The 26,453-nt window shown below is 45.9% G+C and overlaps 1 protein-coding gene across 1 annotated transcript in view; it reads left to right on the forward strand.

The window, feature by feature from the left end:
• Window positions 1–26,453, forward strand: part of gabra2b (gamma-aminobutyric acid type A receptor subunit alpha2b) — a gene marked incomplete at both ends in the record, with an annotated part of 135,573 nt that overhangs the window by 87,672 nt on the left and 21,448 nt on the right. Inside the window, one exon of the mRNA XM_084332065.1 lies at window positions 22,375–22,527. Coding sequence (XP_084188191.1) covers window positions 22,375–22,527 — 153 coding nt within the window. The remainder of the gene's footprint in view (window positions 1–22,374; window positions 22,528–26,453) is intronic.

Raw genomic sequence — 26,453 nt, forward strand, 5'->3', positions numbered from 1 at the left:
GCCCCGGGAGGAAGACAACCCTACAGAGAGAGAACTCTGCACGGAACAAGATGAGGAGAGCGCCGAGGAGATAGAGCTCCAGGACTCCCCAACGAGTACAGCCAGGAGCGGCTCACCTCTACAACCGTCTTCCCCCAGCGAAGCGGAGAGGATGCTATCACAGGTGTTCCTCGTCAGCCTGACAGCCTCTACCGAACGCGATCGACTCCAGGGTGAACGCGATCGACTTCAGGGTGAACGCGATCGACTCCAGACGCAGCAACGGAGCGAAGAAGAGCGCATACGCCTGGAGATGAGACGCCTTCAGACGGAAGAGAATATGGCAAGAGACCGAGCAGACACCCAGCGCGCCGCTGACGGTGCCCAAAGAGAGGCAGAGCGCGACCTCGCTCTCATCCAGCGCGAAACCGAGCGCGACAGACTACAGGGCGAGCGCGACAGACTACAAGCGCAGCTAATGGAGCAGCTGATCACCAAGGCAACACCCTCTCCCTCCGCCAGGGGTTCAAGGAACTCGTCGAGACAACAGTCAAGGGCAGCATCCCCTAACCGAGCAAGCGACCCTGAACTTGACCAACAGACCAAGCCTATACCCCCCGCAGACCCCCTTCCCCGACCGGTCCAAGCGAGACCCAGCTACAAGGAAGGAGCGGCATACACTGCGGAGAAGCTAAATAAACGACTACAGGATCTAGAGGACCTGATAGAAGAAGAAGAGGGAGAGGAGGAGAACCAAGCCCGACGACAGCACAGTACTCCACCGGACCAGGAGGTCCAGTACAGCCCAGGCTATACCCCCGCGGCGCTGCGCTACAGACCCCCGACTCTATTCACGGGTGAGCATGACGCACGACCAGCCCCGAGGAATAGCACCTGGACCAGCGGGCCATGGTACCCTGCCGGTACCAGCCCACAGAGAGGCGCAAGAGGAGACTCGCCTAGGAGGCCTCTCCCCCAACGCTCGCCGATGTATCAGCCATCCACGGCGTCATACATTGGCACACCGACGTTTCCAGACTTCACCTATGAGAATCGAGCACAGTACACGGAGCTCCGGATGTGCTTAGAGACAATGATGGTGGATGTCGCTGATGAACGCCACAAGTATGCAATATTACTGAAGCACCTGAAAGTACCCCGAGCGCACAATATAGCGCTAGCCTATGCCACCTCTACGACCCCATACACCGCGGCTATAGCAGCGCTGGACCAGAGATATGGACGTATATGGGATTACGTAATCCAAGAGATAAGGCATATTGACCGCCTACCCCCAGCAACAGACAATCGCTCATTAGACGACCTGTCTATAAAAGTGCAGTCCCTGGTAGGGATGCTGGGAGCGCAACGAGAAAAGGGTATGCACGAGCTATACGCCAACTCTAACGTCGAGAGGATTTTAGAGAAGCTGCCACCCGCCAGACAAGAGCGCTTCAGGCGGCAGAGAGACCACCGTGATCCTAACGGTCCCGAACCATCCCTCCTCGATCTAGCCGACTTCCTGGCGAGAGAAGTCAGCAGCCTACGACTGGATACGTTCGTGCGGAGCACACCAAGCTCCAGAGAAGGACCCAGGAGAATAAACGATGGAAGAAGATCGGTGACTGTCATGCACCAATCAGAATCAGTACCGAGCAGTAAGAACCACAGTACCCCCTCGAGAAAAGAGAAGTGGAAGATGGTGTGCCCGTACTGCGAGAAGGAACACTGGCTGTCACAATGTGACCTGTTCACAAAGTTGAATGCAGAAGAAGTGAGTCAATGGATAAAGTCCAACAGGCGCTGTTACCGATGTGCGCGCAGTCACATGGCAGCCGAGTGCCGCCTAAAGAAGAGGTGCAGTCGGTGTGACGGAGCCCACCTAGATGTCCTACACGACAGTAACAGAAGAAAGCCTGCACCTGCACCATCGAGCAGCACAAAGGCAAGTGTCATGTACATTGACCCCGCCAGCAGTAGCGGCGCCCAAGTGCTCTTAAAGGTAGTCCGTGTAACATTGAGCTACCAAGATAAAGTCATGGACACTTACGCCGTCCTTGATGACGGGTCAGAGAAGACCCTTCTGCTCGCGTCCGCTGCGGCCCAGCTGGGACTGCGGGGGAGCGAGAACCAAATGACGATTCGGACAATAAGAAGAGATTTAAAGACGATAAAAGGCGAGAATGTCTCCTTCACTATCGCAGCAAGCGGGCAGCCAGAGCGACGGTATAGGATTACAAATGCTTTCACCAGCCAAGAAATAGGACTATCACAGTACACCTACCCCATCGCCAAACTGATGGATAAATATGTGCACCTGCGTCAACTACCTATCCCGCTCATAGACGGCGCCACCCCGACCCTGCTGATAGGCTCCGACCATGCAGACCTCATAGTCCCGATAGACCGGGTCCATACAGGACCCAGAGGCTGTCCTGCAGCAGTCGAGACCCGCCTAGGATGGACATTACAAGGCCCCCTCGCTAAATCTCTTAACCGAACAGCAGCCACTAGCTGCCTCCACTCCAGAGTGACAGAAGAAGACACCACTCTCCTGCAGCATGTCGAGAGGCTATGGACACTAGAGACAATGCCCTTTAAGAACGAAAAGAAAGACATTCGTTCTAAAGAAGACATTTACGCCATAAACCTCCTCGAGCAGGGGACAAAGAGAGTCACAGTCAGCGGAGTGATGAGATACGCAACTCCACTCCTGAGGCGGGAGGGAATGCCCACCTTTCACGCAAAGAAAGACGCTACGGAGCGGTATCTATTGAACACAGAGCGGCGCCTAGCCAAAGACCCCGCTCAAGAGAGTGTGTACCGCGCTGAGATTGAGAAGCTAATCACAGCGGGACACGTGACAAAGATTGACATTAAAGAGGCCGATCAGACGACCGAATCATGGTACGTGCCGCACCACAAGGTCCACCACAACGGCAAGGATCGCATTGTGTTTAACTGCAGCTACCAGATCGGATCCCAAAATCTGAATAAAGAGCTCTTGCCCGGCCCCACACTCGGCCCCTCTCTACTAGGCGTGCTACTACGCTTCCGCCAGGACAAGGTGGCTATCAGCGGGGATATCAAAGGGACGTTCCTGCAGGTGAGACTAGTGGAGGAGGACAAGCCCCTGCTGCGGTTCCTATGGAGAGAGAGGATCGGAGATGAGCACCCCGCCATCTATCAATGGGAAGTCCTCCCTTTCGGAACTACATGCAGCCCGTGCTGTGCTACATTTGCACTACAGAAACACGTCGCAGAGGACCCAGCAGCAGATGAAGAGGTCCGACACAGTGTGAAGAACAGTTTCTACGTGGACAACTGTTTACAAAGCGTTTCTACTCAAGAAGAAGCCGAGGCTCTCCTACTCAAGCTACGCGCCTCTCTGATCAAAGGCGGCTTTGATCTCAGGCAGTATGTCTGGGCCAGCAGCGACCCGCACGTATTGCGCAGCCTCTCCCCCGCGGACAAGGCTGCCAGCAGCGAGACCTGGATGGCGACAATCCCAGGAGAAGCCCAAGAAATGACACTAGGACTAGTCTGGCGCTTCAAAACAGACTCGCTCCACTATAGACACAAACCCCTGACCACGGAGCAGGGAAGGTCGACGGCGATACCGACCACCAGACGGAGTGTGTACAGAACACTCGCCAGACAATATGACCCGTTGGGATGTATTCTACCTTACACCACCAGGGCAAAGATGATTGTACGAGCACTATGGGACAAGGACCAGGGCTGGGACGACCCAATACCCGCACCCCTTGCCTCCACATGGAGAGAGTGGGAGACGGAACTCCGCTCACTCCCAGGCGTCAATATACGCCGCAGCTACTTCCCACCCACAGTGAGGCCAGAGACATGCAAGATGGATCTACACGTCTTCAGCGACGCCTCCGAAGTAGCCTATGGATCAGTGGCCTACTTGCGTGCCCAAGAGAAGGGAGGAGAGATACACACGCCTTCATCCTGGCTCGCTCAAGAATAGCCCCACGAAAGCAACAATCTATCCCGCGTCTAGAGCTCTGCGCAGCCCTAGCAGGAGCGCATCTAGCCACGTTAATCCAACGTGAACTCACCATTCCGGTGCAGAGAACAATCTTGTGGTCAGATTCCACGACAGTACTCACATGGATCAAGTCTGATTCATGCAGATACAAGGTCTTCGTGGGAGTCAGAGTCACAGAGATTCAAGAGTTAACAGAAGCAGCGAGCTGGCGGTATGTGGACACCAAACACAACCCAGCTGACGTCATCACCCGGGGAATGTCCCTAGATGACCTCACCCGTCACAACATCTACAGTGACGGACCAGAGTTCCTCAAGCTCCCGGAAGAAGAGTGGCCTACGCCCACCCCACGGGAAGCGAGTAAAGAGGAGGCTGAGAACAAGAAACCTATGTTCTGTGGACTGAGCACAGTCGCCTCCACAGACCCCAACATAGATGATTGCCTCACCCTACAGAGTGCGCAACTAAAGACATTTCTGTGGCACCACCCAGAGATTCAGCCCACTGCCGACATTTCAGCAGCTGACTACGAAGAAGAAGAACTTCTTCTACTACAACGAGCCCAGAGAGACTCGTTCCCCGACGAGCTAGACTGTCTACAGGGAGGAAAGCCCGTCCCATCAGACAGCAGATTGCTCCACCTGGCACCCGAGAGCGACGCCCATAATCTCATCAGAGTGGGTGGTCGTCTGCGGAGGGCCCCCAATCTACCGGATGACGTTAAGTACCCGATAGTCTTGAACAGCCGACACAAGGTCACAGAGCTGATCATAAAGAAATACGACGAGGATGTACACCACGCAGGAGCAGAGAGAGTCTTCGCGGAGATCAGACGTCGCTATTGGATACTTCAAGGAAGAGAAGCAGTGCGACGCTTCCAGCGAACCTGTCTAGACTGCCAAAAGTGGCGCGCGCAGCCCAGCATACCCCGGATGGCTGACCTACCTCCCTGTCGCCTCCGACTCGGCGACAAGCCATTCCACTCCACAGGCATGGACTGTTTTGGCCCGTTGTATATAAAGAAAGGAAGAGGAACCGAGAAGCGGTGGGGTATTGTATTCAAATGCATGACCACCAGAGCGATACATATCGAACTCCTTCCAACCATGAGCACAGACTCATTCCTTATGGCCTTCCGAAGATTCACATCACGGAAAGGAAAACCGTCTACATTGTTGTCTGATCACAGGACAAACTTCAAAGGCGGAGAAAGAGAGCTGAGAGAGAGCTTCCAAGCTATGGGCCCAGAACTTAAGACCCACCTCGCTCCATCCCAGATTGACTTCCAGTTTAATCCCCCGAACGCACCCCACTTCGGTGGAACCTGGGAACGAGAAGTACGTTCTATAAAGACAGCCCTGTACGCCATGCTTGGGGCCCAGACTGTAGCGGAAGAAGTCCTAATGACAGTCCTCACGGAGATCGAGGGAGTATTGAACTCCAAGCCCCTCGGCTACGTCTCCAGTGATATAGCAGATGTCGACCCAGTCACCCCCAACACACTCTTGATGGGGCGGCTGGACCCCGCGCTACCCCAGACAATGTACAGGCCTGAAGAAGCGAACGGCCGAAGAATGTGGAGGTACAGTCAAGTACTAGCTGACAAGTTTTGGAACAGCTTTCTACTCCACTACCTACCGTCTCTACAGACCCGCCAGAAGTGGGTAAAAGAGAGAGACAATTTGACAGAAGGAACAGTCGTCATGATTATCGACCAGTCACTACCCAGAGCTATGTGGCCGGCTGGCCGCGTAAGCAAAGTGATCACCGGTGCCGATGGCAAGGTCCGAGCAGCTGAGGTGCTCGTCCAAGGGCGAACTTACACACAACCCGTGGCGAGGCTAATAGAACTGCCCAGACTCCCAGACACTATTGATGACGACCATGACCCCACGACTTTGTGAGTTGACTGACCCTTACAGCGGACCTTGAGTGGTAGACAGTGCGGTTAATCTGTCTCTGCTTAGCTAATTAGGTGGGACTAATTAGGGGGCGGCTGTTGTGAAGGATCAGATTAAACCGAATATATATATTTATTTATGGATATATATTTAATAGTATTTGTATATCGTTTGATATCCCTTGTATATTCCTTGTACATATACACTGAATATCCCTTTAGTCTACTAACAGCCCATAATAGTTTCATTCTCTCATTGGACAAGAACTTGGCGCCAGCAGCCAAGCCCCTTGGTTCAAGTTCAATCGTGCCGACGAACATGTCGTTACTAGCCCGGTTCCGCATAGGAATACGTCTGGCGAAATACGAATGGTACTATTTGTTCACAGCGCATATATATATGGCGCAAGTAAAGTAGAACTTTCTTTTTAGTCCCTTAGCCCTTAGTTCTTTACCCTCCAACCTAGTGGCAAGACGTTAAGCCTCACCCACGATACACGTGTGGTGCAGTATGGTCAACTTGGCCTCAGAATGGCATTGAGACATTGTGTGGATTAATAGTTGAATTGTCATAGTTTGGCACTATACCGTCGAGTGGGACGTATTTCTATTAAGTTAATAATAGTCTATTATGTATGGTGCATCGTTCGGTTAGAGTTATACAGTGAGTAGTACCCCCATCGTTTCCTCGCGTTATCTAGAGTCTTAACCAGGCTGGGCAGACCACGTGTGGTGCTTTCATCCGAGGAGTTCTGGGCTAGGACGAGTGGACCTGCACATTGGATTACCTTACCCGGACGACGGCGAGCCCTACACGGCTTGGATTATCTACTTGCTTTGGATGCTTTGATTTATGCCATGGATAACAGCCAACACTGGTGAGTGTTGGAACTACCCCCCGAGAGGAGTCCAGGTGAGACGGCGCTCTACCCCGAGTGAGGTCGCCTCACGTCTCTTCGTTGTGGACCGGCAGCTACCGTCTACAAGAGGGCCCAACTGTATTCATCTGTGGACCAAGGTTCTGTGGGCACCGTGTTCAGCACTCTGAATTCTCCCAAGAAATCGTTGGCCAGATGGGATATCGCCGGCGGCTCTCCTAACCCCCCCCCCTACTGACTTACAACCAGCAGGACCCCCCTTTAGTATATCCAGCTATAATCATTAAGTACCTTCGCTATAGTTCCCTAAAGAACCAGGTTGTATACTTGCTTCCTGCGTAACCAGAGATTGGACATTCAATGTTGATTTGCCTACGAATACTCATTTGCCTTACAAGTGCATTCAAATCATAAATGTCATTAAGTGAACGTTGTATATACCCTTTGCTATATATTAAATATTCGACTTATACATTTGTGTGGACTTGGTTTCATGGTGGGAAAGTGTTCATCATATCTATATCATGTACTGTGTGGCCAGTAGTTAAAGTACATAAAGCGGTAGTGGTTTAATGATACCATACTTATCAATACAGTCAGGGAATTGTACCCCTCAGTTACACCTAGTCTACCCTGCTCAACAGATTAAGCAGATTATCAATACATATAAATGTACAAATATTATTGAATGTGTGAGGCCACTTAGCTATGGTGGTTATGGTAAGATGAACAAAATGAAGTTATTTTAAATTAATTAGAAATGTAATTGGTCAGGCGAACCTTTATTTTAAAATGTTCAATCATAAATTAGCATACAGTTCTGTGTCTGTTATTTGTACCAACGTCTGAGAGTATACATATTTCTATATCTTTCTAAAAACCCTAAAGATAAATATCTTAGGAAAGATGGCACCATAGTTTAATCAAAATGTGATTATTGAACAACAGCTTTCTGTTCAATAATCCAGGTGGCCAGGTCTTACTCGAAAAAGAGATCAATGATCTCAAGTGACTACCTGGTAAAATAAAGGTAAAATAAATTAAAGGTGCTATAGATACAACCTTTGTGTAGAGTAATCTTTTTATTTAATACTTTTAATACATTTAATACATCCACATAGCTTTTAGAAAGGTGTGGAATAAAAGTTTGATTAATGAATTTATAATTAAAAGAATGTTGGCGGGTCCAAAAGGAATGTTGTTGTTTACATGTTGCGTGCATGTATCCCCTCCTGTTACGATGGGGCATGATAAATGTGGATAGAGAAGAACCCAGGCACAGACCAGCAGAGGAATGAATGAATGAATGAATGACCTTTATTTATATAGCACCCTTCACAGCACGAATGCACAGGGTGCTTTACACTACAGCTTAATATAAAAACACAATAAACAGAAATAAATGACAACAACAACAAACGGCAGTTAAAAACAGTGAAACCAGATAGAAAAAGTAGAATAAAAGAATTTGGATAAAATCATGAGTTACTAATTAAAACAAAAACTATAGAACAGTGAGGACAAGAAAAAAGTGCCTATGCATGACCAAAAGCCTGTCTGAACAAATGTGTTTTTAATTGTTTTTTAAAAGAGTTCTCAGAGGGGGCAATTCGCAGGTCCAGGGGGAGAGCATTCCAGAGCCTTGGTGCTGTCACCTGGAAGGCTCGATCACCCCTTGTTTTAAGCCTGGACCTGGGGACCACCAGGAGGTGCTGATCGGCAGATCTGAGTGAGCGGGTGTTGGTGTAGGGATGGATGAGTTCAGTGATGTAGATGGGGGCCTGACCGTGAAGTGCTCTGAAAGTGAAAGTGAGGACTTTGAAGTGAATTCTATAGTGTACCGGGAGCCAGTGCAGGGATACCAGAATGGGAGTGATGTGGCATGATTTTTTTGACCTTGTGAGTAGCCTGGCTGCAGCATTTTGGACCATTTGTAATTTATCTGTGGATGATTTGGTGAGACAGGTGAAAAGTGAGTTGCAGTAGTCAAGCCTAGAGGAAATAAAAGCATGCACGGACAGTTCTAGTTCAGAGTGAGATATGATGGTGCGTAGTTTTGCAATGTTTCTGAGGTGAAAGAAGCAGGTGCGTGTGAGTGTTTTGACATGTTTGTCTAGGTTCATGGCCTGGTCGAAGACAACACCCAGGTTTCTCAGGTGGGGACGTATGTTGTCTTTAAGGGACCCCAAGTGAGTGGCCACTCTAGCTGCAGTCTTTTCAGCTGCTACGATCAGCACCTCCGTTTTGTTTGCATTTAACTGGAGGAAGTTACTCCCCATCCAGCTCTCAATGCCGAGCAGGCACTCCTGGAGAAGGCTGAGTTTCTCCAAGTTGTTGGGTTTAAAAGAGCAGAGTAGTTGTATGTCGTCTGCGTAGCAGTGGTATTTAATGCCGGTGAATTTATTGATGAGGAGGCCTAGTGGAAGCATGTAGATGGCAAAAAGGAGTGGTCCTAGCACCGATCCCTGTGGTACCCCACATGAGAGGGGGGTGGGGTCAGATTTAAAAGGACCCACAGCCACCGAGAACGTTCTCTCCTTTAGATAAGAGGCAAACCAGTTTAGAGCGCTCCCAGAGATGCCCACCCACTCCCTGAGCCTGTCCAAAAGGATGTTGTGGTTGACCGTGTTGTGGTTGACCGTGAGGATAGACAAAGGCAGGTTTTGAAAAATTAGCAATGCTCCTTTAATGACATAAAGAGTAGCTCCAAAACACAGAGGGAGAGCAATCCTTCTCACAAGCTAATTGCCCTACAAAACAAAAACACTATAATAGAAACTATCCTCCGTGACAGGAGCGATAGAGACTTTGACAGGAACAGATCATTTACTTACAAAAAGGTGAACAGAAGGCGGTTAGGTGGTCGAGCGGAGATTGCGTTCGTCACCAGCCCCGGAGCTGTGAGCTTGGTTCGCCTGTTCGAATCCAGCTCACAGCTCCGGGGTTGTCACCAGCTTGGCTGGCCGTCTGCACTGATACAATTGGCTGTATCAGAGGGTGGGAGAAGCTGGCGGGGTGGGTCCGGGTCGTTGTAAACAGCGACTCCTACAGTTCGGTCGGGGCGCCTGCTAAGCGCGGATTGGACGTGAGGGGGATAGTGTGGTCCTCCCACACGCTACGCCCTCTCAATGAGAATCCGCGCTGACAGGTGAAAAGAAGCGGTGATTGGCTGGACGTGTGTCGGAGGAAGCACGTGGTATCCTCCACTCTCCCAAATGATCTGACTGTGGGGGGTAAAGCGCAGCGACCAGGAAGGGACTGGGAATTGGCATACGACTAACATTGGGATGGGAGAAAATCGGAGGAAAAATGGAGGGGGAAAAAGACAAATAAAAAAAAAATAAAAAAAAAGGTGAACAGCGAACGGCTTGACAACACAAGAACACAACACGACAGGAACCAGGTAACAAGGAGTAATGATGCGACAGGGAAGACAGGGAACTCACAGGCATATATACAGACACTGATTGACACAGGAGGGTAATTGGGTAATTAGACTCAGCTGGGAGGAACAGAGTGACACAGAACATTACATGGTTGAAATATAAATACACACAAGATAACAACACTAAACCAGATCACAAAACCAACACAGACAGGAGAGACATTAGACCAAGGTAAGGAAAAACTCACTAAAACCTAACAATAGGGAAAAAAGCTCCACAGGCAGTGTGGAGGAGAAAAACCTTAGAAGGGCCATTCAAGGGGGGATCTCCCTTCTTAGATGTTGGTGATAGTAGTGTTGCAGACGGACAGTTGGTAAGCATGCACTCATGTGTGTAGTGAAACACAGATGAGTGCATGCAATAGCAACTGAACATTTTGAAAGATTAAAGATAGAGCTAATAGCGATAGCAACTGAACATTTTGAAAGATTAAAGATAGAGCTGATAGCGGATCTATTTGAGGCACAGGGGCGGCGCAAAGAGGGTCACGTCCTCCCCGTCTTAGTCACGGGACATTCAACACTCCGGTCATTGCTCAGGGACAGCCGGAGACAGGGAGATAGGGGGCGGCGCAGAGAGGGTCGCGAACTCCCCGACATCATCGCGGGACATCCGGCACTCCGGTCACCACTACGAGACCTCCGGAGACAGGGGGGCACGCAGAGGGGGTCGCAACCTCCCGGCCTTCATCACGGGACGTCCAACACTCCGGTCAACACTCCAGGACAGCAAGTCATAGGGGGACAGGGAGACGGGACAGGCGTTAGACAGCTCATGAGATTGTAGTGGGCGGACATAGCAATAGATACAAGTGGTAGGCATATATGTGAATGGAGTAGATAAATGAAGTAAGCGTATTATGTGAATAGAATAGAAGTACTTAACCCAGCAATGAAACCGCGTTGACTGTTAATCTGTTAACAGTCTGTTAATACTGTTAATCAGTTGACAGGACCACGGACAGACGACGGTGAATAACTGATCCAAGGCCTCAGAGGTGCATGTAGAGCAGTCACTACAATTACACCCTCCCTACCTTCCATTTTCCCACGTGTAATGCACCTGATTGGATAAATGACATGCTGGTGACATCTAGTGGCTGTATGTTATCTCTAGCACCTTTAAGAATGTTATATCCAGGCCAGTTGTTGTTTGTGTTTGTGCGCTCGTTGTCTGGTATTTTACAGTATTTTACTATATTTTACTATGAAAAAAGTAGTAGAACGCGCTCACCTCACTTGACTTGACACTGGGTGCTGTAACCTCTGATACTATACACAAAAAAAATAGGGAAAAAAGTTCAGGCACACACTCCAGGTTTTTCAAATGTATTGGCAGCCTGAAGTCATGACGTTTCGGTGTGAACACACCTTCTTCAGAAAATGGCTTGCATGAAGCATGAAGGGTATGTGACCAAATGTATACAAATCAAACAGGAAGTGACTGACAACATAGGAAGTGACAACACATTCTAACAAGACAAAATACAACTTACAAGCACAACCTCTTCAGAAGCATGAAAATCAGAAAGATATATCTATATGTAACGGATGGTACCGCAAAGCGCAGTCACGATGGACTTCAGATGTTGCGAAGTGACTGCGGCGAGTAGCGGTACTATGGGTTAAACTCACTCTCACCTTTAAAAGACACAGACACGTTGCAAAGCAGTGAGTTAATTTCTTGGTATAACGGTCTGTGCTGTAGCCCGCGGTGCGGCAGACCGCGGGGTTCGAAACTCCCTTGGGGCATCGAAGTTTAAGGTGACCCGGATGCCTTGGGTGGAGTGAGTTTAAGGTGGGTGTAATGGATGGTACCGCGAAGCTCAGTCACGATGGACTTCAGATGTTGTGAAGTGACTGGGGCGAGTAGCGGTACTATGGGTTAAACTCACTCTCACCCTTAACTCTTTCTGCGCCAAAAACATAATATCTCGTTTTTAGATCCTTTGATATTTTTCCTTTGATACCCGTTCTAAACACCATTTTCAATTCATAGTGAAACATGCTTTTTGTAACGATCGCAGTTTCTAGTTAAAACTACCCCCCCTTTGATTTGGAAGTATTTGGGGTTTCAGGTGAGCAACCAGAACGATTTGGGCATAATGCATATAACGCATATGGATTATTTAGGAAAGGGGCGATGTTTAGCGCGTAATAGCGCACAAACTACAGTATGTAGAAATTAACTGGTTAGTCACTCTTGGATTATAAACAATGCCTTCTTGGCGGTCTCAAGACTTGCTCTAAACCCATGTATTTTAAGCCAGAATGTTGAAGGCAGAGGTTCTGTGTAGGATTGTTAGTAACTGTCTAACTGCATATATAACTGTTTCCACTAGAGGGTGCTCTAGGCGGAGACACTCAGGAGTACTACCAGGTGGCGAGTATAAATAGATATGTCTCCTCCCACTTCTTTCTCTCCCCCCAAGCCTCTCAGAGAGAGGAGACCTGTATGTTACTGCTGCTCTTCATGTGAATAAATAAACCATGCCAGTTAAGGCTCAAGATAGAAACCATGGCCCTCATTTATTAACGTGGCGTACGCACAGATATGTGCGTAACCCGTGCGTACGATCATTTCTAAGCAAAGTGTGGGATTTACCAATTTGAACTTGTGCTTGACTTTGTGCGTATATTTAAGCACAGGTCGGACCATGCGTAGCTTGCGCCGGTGGTAGAATATATTATTACAACAAGGAAATAAGCACTGACTGCGCTCTGCGTAACTCAACTCGTTATTATTTTGCGCATATATTGCAGAAATACGGGAACATTTTGATTATATTTAAAAGGCTTTGCCATTGTTAAACGTAATAAGTGGAACCCCGAAGCTGTAAGCAGAATACAAGTCATATGAACACCCATGATAGTGTTCTTCACCCTTCCTATAAGAAAGAATAAAAAACGCATTGCAACGAGAACAGACTGAGGTTATTTGTTGAGTGTATGTGTATACAAAACCCTTGCAATAAATGTGTCTTAAATGAATGAAAAGCATACATGCTCTGGACACAGAGCATATATCGTGTGGGTGATATCATGACTTGTATTCTGCTTACAGAATTGCACTTATTTAGTTTTACAATGTCAAAGCCTAAATCAAAACGTTCCCGTATTTCTGCAATCTATGCGCAAAATAATAACGAGTTGAGTTCTAACAAAGAACGTATTACATGCTGGTAGGCTGATAGAGTAAACTATGATATGAATATGAATATGATATGATATAAAGGTATACTGGTCCGTCCGCGAGGATATCGAGGACTCGGATAGCCATTAAATGCAATTTGAGAATAATTATAATATCCTTTAATTACAGAGCAATTGATTTTTTATCTTTCTATCTCAACAGGGAGATTTCCTAGTGTCTGGAAATCTGCCCATGTGATCCTGTTACATAAAGGTGGTGGTAGATATGATTTAAATAAATTAATAGTCACTGTCCTATCTCTAAGTTACCCTGCAATAGTATTTAGTGAGTAATCAATGTAAGTCCTTTCTCTCAAATCACTCTGTACTAAGCTCACACAATCCGGGTTCAGAGCCAATCATAGCACATTATCAGCCATCTCTTTAGTTACTAATGACATAATATCAGCTTTAGACACTGTGCGGCCTTCTTTATTGATCTGTCAAAAGCTTTTGATACATTTACTCTTAAAAAGATTAGCTACTATTGGCTTGGATAGAAATGCATGTGATTGGTTCCAAGATTATCTGTCAGGGAGACAGTGTGTAAAGTCAGGTTATGCCACAGGGTTCAATTCTAGGTCCTGTCCTCTTCACTTTTTATATGAATGATATTGGGTCTTCGCTGAATGGTTGTCAAGCCCATCTGTATGCAGACGATACTGTTGTGTATTGTATTGCTGACTCTGCACAATTGGCCATTAATAACTTACAAGTTACAACTTTCCTTTATTACCCTCCAGGACGCTCTTATTAAACTTAAATAGGTTCTTAATGCTAGTAAAACTAAATGCATGCTGTTTTCTAGAGCCAGAAACATTGAATATGATGAAGTGGTTCTAGCACTGAGAGTCACTGAATATAATATCTTGAGGTGTGGCTCCATGATAAATGTACATTGAAATTCCACATGGACAACCTTGCCTCCAAATTGCAACAGAAAATTGGCTTCCTATACAGAAACAGAACCAGCTTTCCTTTGATTAGTAGGAAGAGAGTTGCCGAAGCAGTTTTCTTATCAGTCCTGTACTATGGTAATGTAATTATAGGCATGCTGCGGCCTCAACCCTTAAATCCTTGGACTCTGTATATCACTCTGCCCTCAGATTCATCACTAATGATAGATACGACACTCATCACTGTGTCCTTTATGAGAAGGTTGGTTGGTCCTCGTTGATGGAGAGGCGCTCTCGTTTATTTTTATAATTTTTTTTATTATTAGCGTTCTGAAATCATATTGCATCAAGCGAGCGTACCGTTGGATATCCAGGCACCGCCGGCGCTCAGATGTGAAAAAAGCGCCCCCTATCGTCTCCCGGATGGTAAATCACCCTTTTGGAGTGGACTCAATGAAAGTGAATGGGAGAACGGATTTCTGACTCCACATTTTACTTCTCACTGATGTAACCGGGGTCTACCAGAGTTAATTCTGGAACCTTAGTAACACGCCGAATATGTGTTCTACTGTACACACGATGGATCAATACAATTATCGATTTTTTCGAATGGCGATCGGAAATTGGAATAAACCATTTGGATACCATCTGATGTCAGGGCCCCGTTCCATGTACCGGGATAACCGAGTTAGCCGGATAACTTTAGCTGGATAACTGGGTTAGCCTGACTTTCCGATTTCATGTACCTGGATTTTCCAAATCACCATGACAACATATCCAAAAGTTTGAGCCTGGTCGAAAGCAGAGTTCAAGTTCAAGTTAGCCTGAACTATCGCCACGCCCCCGCAAAGAAGTGACAGCCCGTTTCCTGAAACTATTCCCACAGTCTACGATCTGCATTATACCATTCTGAATTACGTTTTTGTGCTCCATTCTTCCAGAGGGGGCTTTTGAAATGTAAAATAGACCCAAAATGCTGATATTAAATTCACTTTGTCCTAAATAATGCACGTTATATATACCGTGGCGACGGTGGCGCTCGCTCGTGCGACGTACACATGATGTGGTTATTTTAATTGTAACTGGGATTAAGATGTCTGATGAGATGCGCTGTTTGACGGATTTGAGAAATTGAATGAGCCGTTGACGTCACATGAATGAATGAGGATAAAGAAATAAAACTTCATTCAAAATAAGGGATATTCTAAACACGGGTCTCTCGTTCATTAATGTATAAACAATGAATCTATCCCATCTGGCACAGTGGCCCAGCGGTAGCGCTCAAGTCTCCCAACCTAGCGATCCGGGTTCAAATCCCCGTGTTTCCAATATGATTTTTTTGAATATAATATTAATGATTATACGCCAAAGTAGCCTGGTTTTAAGTTAAAATATTATAAATCTACATGCATTGAGGATGTCATTCTTTATATAGCTCTCAACGTGCACCAAATTGAATTATTCCTATATTGCAAAAAGAAGGACCCCGGTCTTGAACCCCGGTCGTCCGTGTGGAAGTCAAAAGAACAACCCGTTGGACCACAGTAGAGATAAGTTAAAGATTGACTATACATCAATCAATGGGCAAGAAAGCCGTCTCGTAATTCTGTATAACAGTTAACTAGTTATTTTCGCTAGCAAGATCTCATTTGATTATTCAATCCAGCAGGCAAGTTTAAAGAAATATAATCTGATTGATTGAGGTAATGAGGGACTTAGAATTAGCCTATAGATAACGCATTTAACTTGTCGGCGAGGCGATTGAGCCTATTGCAATCTGTCAATAAAGTCTTAAATCAATTAATCAATCAATGCCGTTGAGAATCAGGGTCTCTGCCATCGATACGTGCTGGCTTTCCACCTAAAACGGGAGCGCGCATCTAGCCTGACTTGAGCCTGACTCTCAAGTCTGGCTTGAGTTAACGAGACTGAATCCTCCTTTGTGAAACAGGAAAATCCCGGCTTTGAACATCGGGTTAACTGAAGCTGGATAATGGACATGTTGATCGACTTAGTTGAACCACGTACATGAAACAGGGCCCAGGTAAGGAATCTATGTTATCAGTCTTAGGATAATCAGACTCGTTTTCACGGAGATATAAGCGTTTCCACTATATGTGATATTGCTGTTTCACTGTAAAAGCCATCAGGAAATAAGAGCAGCGATTATCAGCGCGCGGCACGAGCGTGCGTGCGCACACATATACTGTACTATCGATCATCTAGCGTTTATTTGAAAACTATTCATAAATAGGCCGACAAATGACAACGTTCTGGAATATTCCAGTAAAAGACGATTATCATCATAGGGTAGACACATAGCCATAATTAAAAACATAGATTAGGCGATATTAAGTTAACATTGGAGTGGGTTTGGGCATCAAGGGGGTAAAAAGGAAAACATGGCGTGGCATCCAAAGTGTTAAGGTCCCTCAAGTTTGCTCGGAACAGGGTAAATCAGCATTTATCTATGATGCCCCTAGCTCATGGAATGAACTCTTTGTCAATGAAGTTGTACATGTTTTAATTTATTGTTATCCTTACTTGTCTTATTGTTATATTTTTATATTCTGTGTGATTTTATATGCCTTGTTTTGCTTAACTCTGTATGTACACTCTGCGTGACTGTAAATTAAGGAAACCTCAGTTGCCTTTCGAGTTTAAATAAAGGTTTGAAAAATTTAAATAGACCAGGTTGCTAGCAAAGTATAGTGTCAGGTCTGTGTTTTAGGATATACATATATGGTACTATCCTTATGGATACTTATGGATGATATTGACTGCATTGATCAGTAATTGAGTCCTTGCTGCTAAGAAATGTCTATATATCTTCATTTGTTTTCTTTTAGTTTGTGATATCAAGAAATACCAAATCGTTGCCTTAACACATTCGGGGCCATTGGGATTAGACTATGAGGCCAGCTTGATGCTACTTTTCATTACAAGTTTTCACTGTGCATGAGGTTGTTTGTAGAGCTAAATCTATATTTTATATTATTGCTATGTGTCCATTGTCATTGTCAATTGACAGTATAAACCTTCCCTTCAATATGCCATAAAGAAATAATTTTTTCATCAATACAATCCCGTTTTATAGCATTGTGAATATGAACTATATACCGGAATGGTCTGGGGTAATTCCTGCAAAGCTAGTTATAGGGCGCTAAGCTAATAACGTTAAATCGATTGGCGTTTCGGCCCTACACAAGCTAGAGTTAAAAATCAAAATGCATATGATCGGTATCATGTTCCACCATGAATGCATGAAATGGGGGGGGGGGGGGGGGGGGCGGGGGAAGTCGTTTCTGATTATTGATTACCAATAACGACATTCGTTATTGCAACATCATACGCTGACCGGGTGGATGGCTATGAGAACAAGGCCCGATCAGACTGAAATTTACATCAAATCGGTCTTACCTGTGGCCGGTTGGATTACAAAAAGAATTTCCCAGTTATTTGATTGCCATCTGGTAGATCGATATGTCCATTGGCTGATGCTATATTCCTATACTGCATACTGAATTTGGCGTCGCAAAAAGTATTCCAGGCGATCTGGTGAAGCCATAGCTTTAGGCCAAAGCTAACCCGGAGCGGAAAAAAAGTTACACCCGGTCTGCAACAGGGGAAACTGCATTCTCGAGACAGCGCCAATACCAGGATCTGGCCGGTACTGCACTTTCGGAGTCCCAATACGCCTTTTCCAGCCAAAATACAGCTCTGTGACAACATCCGGGATATTAAAATGGAATAATAACAAAAACAAGCTTATTATGTATATATACGTGGTTGGCCGTCAAGCGCTCACTCCCAATCATATATACGTGGTTGGCCGCGAATCGGTTAAGAATCTAAATTGTTTTGTATTGTGGTAAAGCCTGAGGTTTACACCCCTACAGTTTACCCAATGTGCCTTGTCAACTCATTGAGGATGTATTGTTTGTGGTAGTTCACTTACATTTACATTTAGTAATTTAGCTGACAAGTCAACAGGAGGGGTACATCAAGGGTATGTGGTATTGTTTGTCAAACAGTGTCAAACTTGAGTGCTACACTCTTGAGTGCATAGTAGTATAGACATATTATGCACTCAAGCATAGTAGATAATAGTATTGGTATAGTAGCATAGTACTTTACATAATAGTAAAAGACAGTAGCCTACATTTTTAGTTTTTTTTTCAGATATTGTGTGTTTTTAGTCAATGGTGGACAATTGGGTGGGTTTCAGCTGTCCTGACTGTGGTGGGAATTTCGTTCCACCATCGGAGCCAGTACAGAGAATAACCTGCTTTGATAACCCCCCATGAGCCTAAAATGTGTGAGTGGGTCTCAGGTGGCCAGGAGATGCAGAGCGTAGGGGTCTTGACGGTGTCTAGTTAGAGACCATTGACCAAGGTAGGAGGGAGCCGTTCCCCTTGCTGCACGGTATTGGTGCTTCGATTGGTCTTTTATATTTGATCAACTTAAAAAAATTTAAAAGGCAATTATTGCCTGCAATTTGCCTTGTTCACAAACAATGTGATTACAATAAGAGTTGTTCTCTTGAAACTCAAAACTCTCCATACATTATGAAGCCATTATTAAGCCTAGTTTTTTGCAGGGTATAAAAAAGAGCCTGCCCCCTGCTAGACAGCCTTTAACTGTGTTGGACAGATTCTAACTGTGTTGGACAGCTTTTAACTGAGCTGGACAGCCTTTAACTGTGCTGGACAGCTTTTAACTGAGCTGGACAGCTTTTAACAGCATCCGTGGTTTTGTGAATGGGCTATTTTCGGTGGTGTTAGCACGGAGCACAGCGCCTCCTACATCTGTGGCTATGACGACACGGTTATCATCTTCATGCTATAATTACCATCTCAGTGCTCTCTGTGAGGATCAGGAGTTCCACGGAGAGAAATGTAACCATGTCTGGTGAATTCCTGCCTCGTAACTCCCTCCCCCATCCACAACACAGAGAGAGGCATCAGGGGCAGGCATGCAAATTCTCTATAGGGCACGGAGAGTGCATTCGCTCTAAATTCCATCACTGAGGAGTGTGTGTGTGTGTGTGTGTGTGTGTGTGTGTGTGTGTGTGTGTGTGTGTGTGTGTGTGTGTGTGTGTGTGTGTGTGTGTGTGTGTGTGTGTGTGTGTGTGTGTGTGTGTGTGTGTGTGTGTGTGTGTGTGTGTGTGTGTGTGTGTGTGTGACCTTGCAGGCATGGGTGTGTGTATGGGTGTGTGTGTGTGTGTGTGTGTGTGTGTGTGTGTGTGTGTGTGTGTGTGTGTGTGACCTTGCAGGCATGGGTGTGTGTATGGGTGTGTTTGTGCGTGTGTGTGTTGTGAGAAAGAGAAAGCCAGAGAGAGAATTAGGCTTGTTATGTGTGTAACTGGTAAGATGCAGTTAGAAAGGAGGGTTTGAGTCTTTTGGGATTTCTCCTTGGAATCAACCCTGTAAACCCCCCCACCCCCATCCCACCCGCTGAAAAAGGACTTCCCCCCTGCCAAGTGGCAGTATCAATGCCTTTATTTCAGAATCGCAGCAAATGAGCTATGTTTCTCTGTTCTGTTGCCATGGGTAACACATCTTTTTTCTCTTCTCATGTCTAATCTCGCTCTCTTTGAGATATCCTCCATTTGGAAGGACTGCCTGCCTGCCACTGCAGCTTTGGTAATATTTCATGGCCTTGTCAGCAGCTAGGCTTTGCACTGTGGTTAGGGAAGCTGTCGTGTGTCGTATGTAGAGCTATACTCTAATCCCTGCCAAAGAAAGCTTCAATATTTTAAAGCTATGCACACACAAGATTTTCACGTGTTTATTTTTTTGTCTAAATATGTGGGGCTGCAAAAGAGAACACAGATCAGCAGGCAACCTATTCTGGTGTATTATACCACAGAAAAGTTGTACTTGATGTGTTTTTCTTCAAAATACTAACACGTTTGCTAGACTTATTAAACCCTTCTTCTTTTCAGGAGCAGATATATTGCATCAGAGTTGCAGTTATGAATCTCACACTATACAGAATCTCTATTCCGGGGGGGATTCCTCCTTAACTTAATACCAAATATAACTCTGAAGTTTGAATACTGACGCACAATGATTTGGTATTCAATTGACTATTATCTCAATTAAAAATTTCAGTCACATTGTGTCAAATTACATACAGTACAGTGTAGTTTGTTGACATAGTATGTTTATGTGCTTTGTTTTACAAGTTGCTTCTCAAGTTTAAGTGTTCCTTTATTAATCCCATTGGGGAGATTCAGGTGTCATAGCAGCATGGGGGAGTGGATGTACAGGCAGAAGAGGTAATGATAGCAACAGTAATAGTAATGAACATAATAATAATAATAATAATAATAATAATAATAATAATAATAATAATAATAATAATAATAATAATAATAATAATAATAATAATAATAATAATAATAATAATAATAATAATAATAATAATAATAATAATAATAATAATAATAATAATAATAATAATAATAATAATAATAATAATAATAGTTGAATGGCAGAATTCAATCAGTCAGTAATAATAGTGATGATAGATATACATGGTCCATAACGTGGTAGCGGCCCATGCAGTGTTCAGCATTAAGAGTCAGACAGTCCTAACAGTTCTCAAATTCTCCAGCTATTGACAGCAGTCCAAATCCACAGTTGTGGAGCCTGACAGAACAAAGTACAAACGTACAGTTTAGTGACATTATACAGGCAAAAAGGAAAGAACAGGTGTCAAATACGTACCTCAATGCTGATGTACAAATATTAAGATAAGATAAGATATTCCTTTATTGATCCCCTTGGGGAAATTCAGGCATCATAGCAGCATGGGGGAGGGGGGAGGGGAGGTACAGGTAGTAGAAGACATACAGGTACAGGTCACAGAATTATAGTACAGTGGATAAGTAAAAATAAAAATAGAATAAAAAGGCACTGTAAACAATATACAATATAATTAACTCTGGACATGCGCATATGGGCAACAAGGTGCGAGATGAGGGTATGTACAGTACGGTATGCCCTCTCAGTTGTATTTGCCCTACAATAAATATAGTTACAATATATAATCTAATAATCAAAATCTAGTCTAATATATAAATCTAAAAAAAGGAAATGCTTAAATGCTAAATATATGCAATATATAATCTAATAATCCAATAATCTAAATCGAATCTAATATATAATTTAAAAAATAATGCTAAATAATGCTAAAAAACTAAATGCTAAATATACTGTATGATCTTATTACAGAATGTGAGTTTAATAAATGAATAAGTTGACACGGTATTGACACGGTATTGCTTTTAATGATACGATGGGGGTAGGTGAAACACAGTTTGCAGCAAGAGAACGGAATGGAAGAGGCAGAGACGGCAGGATACGTGTAAACAGACTTTACTGACACGACAGTACGTTACCAACGAGAACATAAACGGTAAAGCCGAGCAGGCGCTAGAGGACGACTGAGGTGTAAAACACGGAAAATAAACAATAACAAAACAAAAGACTTGTACTCACAAGCGCAAATTACAAACAGCAAGGCACGGGTGAACACAGGAGAGACGGCGAGCAGGATGACACTGAGGACTAGGAGGAAACTGAGACAATGACGCCACAAGGAAGTCAGTAACAAGCAGACCTTAAATACTACCACTGATTGTAACGACTGACAGCTGGCGAGACCAGGCAATAATGCAAACAGGCAACATCTGATAAACACACTAGGTAATACACCAACTAGACACAGAAAACATAATCAAACATAACAACCAGACAGGGAGACGACATCACACACACACAGGCATGGCCCAAGATAACAAATAGTTAGATATTAGTTCTATTACTTGGAACCAAAACAAGATGGCCGCCTGTACCATCAGGCTAGTCTGGCCACTAGAGGGTAGGAGACCAATGTTAGGCAGAGAGCCAATGTTGGATGGAGGGCATTGCCCAAAGTTAGGTGGAGAGCACTGCCCAATGTTCCCATCCTGCCCCATCCAGCCAGGACCGGCCCTAGGATCGTGACATTTTAATAAAGGTTGCAATAGTATTTTCAAATTCCCTCTCTTTTCTTCCCCACAGGTGAATATACAGTCATGACGGCTCATTTCCACCTGAAGAGGAAGATCGGGTACTTCGTTATCCAGACATACCTTCCCTGCATCATGACCGTCATTCTCTCTCAAGTGTCTTTCTGGTTAAACAGAGAGTCAGTGCCAGCCAGGACTGTGTTTGGTAAGTACTGTGTGGCTCTACTGAGCGCCAAACACGTAATAATACGTTTTTAGATCCTTTGATCTTTTTCCTCTGATACCCGTTCTAAATCATCATCCGGATCATTCTAGCTGTCCCTAGCTCGTTTGTATACATTGGAATTGCAATGCCGATCGAATATCACCAGGTGGCAGTATCGTCTGTGTCTGAACTGGAATTGCATTGGTGTGGATACACGTTTTCCTTTTTTTTTTTGTAAGGGCTCCTCCTCCTGCTTGAACAGAGATTCACATTGATCGCCTCGAAATTCCGTTGTCCAAGCGTATTAACACTTTGATCGCCATGGTTAAATTCATAATTTACCATCCCTAGCCAGCTCTATTTGTCTATGGAGAAGTTCCTCTTCTTTGCAGGGCTATAACTTTTTTAATTGTATTGCTAAATTATTATGGCCCATTCAATGTCCTATATCTATTGTTCAGGGTGTAGCAACGTTATACTTTTTCATTCACATATTCATACTAAAATACGGTCTAAAGTATAAGTATGTTTTTATCGTTTTCTGCAGCTTTCTCCAGAACTTGATTTATAGCCCCAAATGCATTATATTGATGATCAAATACAGTTTGGTAGCGATCGGTGCCAGATAAAAAATGTCAACTGGAGGTACTTCTATAAGTTACTACGTATGATCTGATGTTGACCGGATGGGCGGGGGGTCGTTTATAATTCCGTGGGCAACGTTATATCATTCATCTAGTGTGGGTCTATGATCATCAGAGCAGTTAGTATAGAATACATTAGAAAATAATGCGGAAACTCACCGTATCTTCCTCGCGCCGTTGGGGGATGAGCGTGGAATAGAATTTTTTCTATTATGGGATGTCAAAATATCCGATCCATTTCCAGGTTGTGTAATAGTATATACGTCCAAATCATGTTGTTTATCGAGTTATGTGCACCGATCGGTGTTCACTGTGTCAAGATGGAGTCCTGCTAATGATAGCGAGTGCCCGGACGAAATATGGGTGAGCACCACGTCATCCACATGACTTCCTGTTGGGCGATCTGCTGATCGGCCACCAGATGGCACTCTTGAACCGTTAGAGAGTTGAGTGGAGCTCAGCAGTATATCTCAGGTCCCCGGGAGAGAAATATGATTTCGATCACAGATTTTTGAAATATTGATATCAAAGACGTGTTACGGCGTCTTCGGCAGAATGAGCATGGCAGGCAATGACGAGTTTCTGCGTTTCCGGCGATTAAAGTGTTAACATCGAAACGTGTATAGACATATACACTGGTAATCGCGATGGCGATGCGATCACTTGGAATTATTCTTTTTGGAATACCTTCTGGCTAAGGTAAGGTATATTCTATGTCTATTTTACCGAACCTGAAACGTGTTTTTCTAATGATCACAGTTTTGTGTTTTACCGGACGTAAAACATCCTCGGCAAACACGATCACAGTTTTGAGTTAAAACGACCCCCCCCCCCTTGATGATTTGGTGAAGGTACATATGTAAATGTTATATACCTTTGATTTGGGAGTATTTGGGGTTTCAGGGAATCAACCAGAACGATTCGGGCTTATTGCACATAACGCGTTTTATCTTGCGATCTATGGAAAAAGACTGGATTATCTTGGAAATGCGCAATGTTTAGCGTGTAATAAACGTTAGGTTATAGCTATAACCAAGTTCTGTTAATTAGGGGTGACGCTTGGCATCACTCTGCACTATCTCGCGTACGTGCACGCGCACTGAATAAATTCCACAAATGTACCTTTAATACCAGTATTAGTCTGACCACACCCCTCATCAGCTTACCTTCATAAGCAGGTGTGTGGTCACCTGCTCTCCTCCTTCCCAAGCTTTCACCACAAGGTGAGGTCAAGGGCTGCAGCGGCCGTCGGATGCCAAGCGTCACCCCTAATTAACAGAACTTGGTTATAGCTATAACCTAACGTTCTGTTCCATTAGGGGCTCTGCTTGGCATCACTCTGCACAAAGGGAGGCCAAGCGGAGCCACTGGCCGACAAATACACCCCGCTGAAGGCCCCCCACAACCAACAGAACAGGGAGGGCCGAGCCCCCCCGACCCCCCTAATGGAGGGCACCCTCCCTATTAGAGGTTAACCGAGAGGGCGACGGACCCGACCGCGCGAAGAGGCACTCAAGCAACTCAACGCACAGGGTGAGCAGACCGTGGCTTGACCCCACGACTACACCCACGCACAACCCGCATGCCACCCGGGAACGAACGTAGGGAACAACCTCGTTACTGCCCCCAGAATCACGGGATCAAGGGCAAACCCAACCCCGTGGCAAGGCCGTAGCAGCGGAGCGCGAAGGAAGACCCAGACCCACCAAAAGGACTGGACTCCCTGGAATGGGGGCCCGGAGAAGTCCATAATGCCAGCATCAAGACCCCACCAGGTGGGCACTTAGTGACCCCGCCCCCCACATCGCCAGCGTATTCGGACAAAGGCCCCTCAGCCGAGTGGGCCCTGTCCTCCCCAACAGTACACCGCCTGGCACACTGGCCCCGCAACAGGCAGACAGCATGGTCGTAACACACAAGAGTTAACCAACGGAAGCAGGCAGCGCACCGGGAAAAAAGACCAGGCAACAGGCTGTCAACCCGAGCCTGGAGACTGCGGACGAGACAGGCGCCAGAAAGGACAGCTGAACACAGCCGCCCCGGCGGAAGGGGCGTATGCTGGCATTGTCGCACAACCAAGCCTCCACAGAGAAGGCTGACACGACTGGCAGACGTCATGAACGTGCAGGGGCACCCTCAACCGGTGAAACCGGGAGTTGACACTGCAGCAACACACCAGAGAACCAACCACCCAGGCATTACCCTATGCAATGGTTGGTCCCATAACCCCTCAGGAAAGAAACCCCAAAAACACACCTGCGGCACTGCCGCAGCCCGCGTTCTGGTTTCCAACAGGGCTATCCCGGGCCTACGGGTCAACGAAACATTACCCCGGACCGGGCCCGGTGATACGGGGAGCACAGGGTCCCCCGAGGAGGCTAAAACCACCCCAACAGGCCCCTCTGCGCCAAGCGCAAGAGAAGAGCGTAAAAAATGGAAGACCAGCCCCAGCACGCCGCACTCGGTATTCCCAGGAGGTCACCCAACCAAGTACCAACCAAGACCAACCTGCACAGCGGCCGAGATCCGACGAGACCGGGCGCGTACAGGTTGGCACGGCCGTAAGCCATTATGACAGTGCAGAATACAACGCACCCAACAAGGGTTCCATAACGCTCAACCCTGTGACACCCGGACCGACCTAGCATTTTTTCCCCCTGAAAAAAACCCAAGTCCCTCAGGGTACCAGAACAGCAGATCTGCATCCCCGGCGGACAACGGGTGTAACTGATCTGGACCAGCGCGACCAGAACCAGTCCCGTGCCCTAACCACGCCGACCTGCCAACCCCAGGAGAAGGGGCAGATATGCGTGTTGATCCTAAAACATAAAAAGAAGGCGCCACCCAGACGTTTCGGTACGAACCGCGCCCGGTGGCCCACCCCTAAGGCGTGAGACCCTTCCCCATATGTCCAGACCCATTCCGTTATCATCCCCTGACATGAACGGGAACCCATCGACAACCACACAGGGTGTCGGAAGAGGAAAAACCCCCATCCCAATTGCTTCATAAAAACGCTGTTTCAACCCCAAGCAATCAAGGCGCGCCAGTCAGCCAATGCCCAAAAGAACATCCTGAGCTAGCACTATGTGTGCGTTTTGACATACCCACATCAACAATAGGCTGTTTAGACCACCTTATTGAATCCCCAAGACGCCCAGGGGAACGACAAGAGGGGCGAGATGCAATCAACTCCATGAATGAATGAATGAAAAACTTTACCCAACAGACTGCAGAAAGGGTACAACCCAGTACGGCAATACACACAATTGGTTAAGGGGA

Source organism: Notolepis coatsorum (assembly GCF_963971535.1).
Source record: "Notolepis coatsorum genome assembly, chromosome: 16".
Taxonomy (NCBI): domain Eukaryota; kingdom Metazoa; phylum Chordata; class Actinopteri; order Aulopiformes; family Paralepididae; genus Notolepis; species Notolepis coatsorum.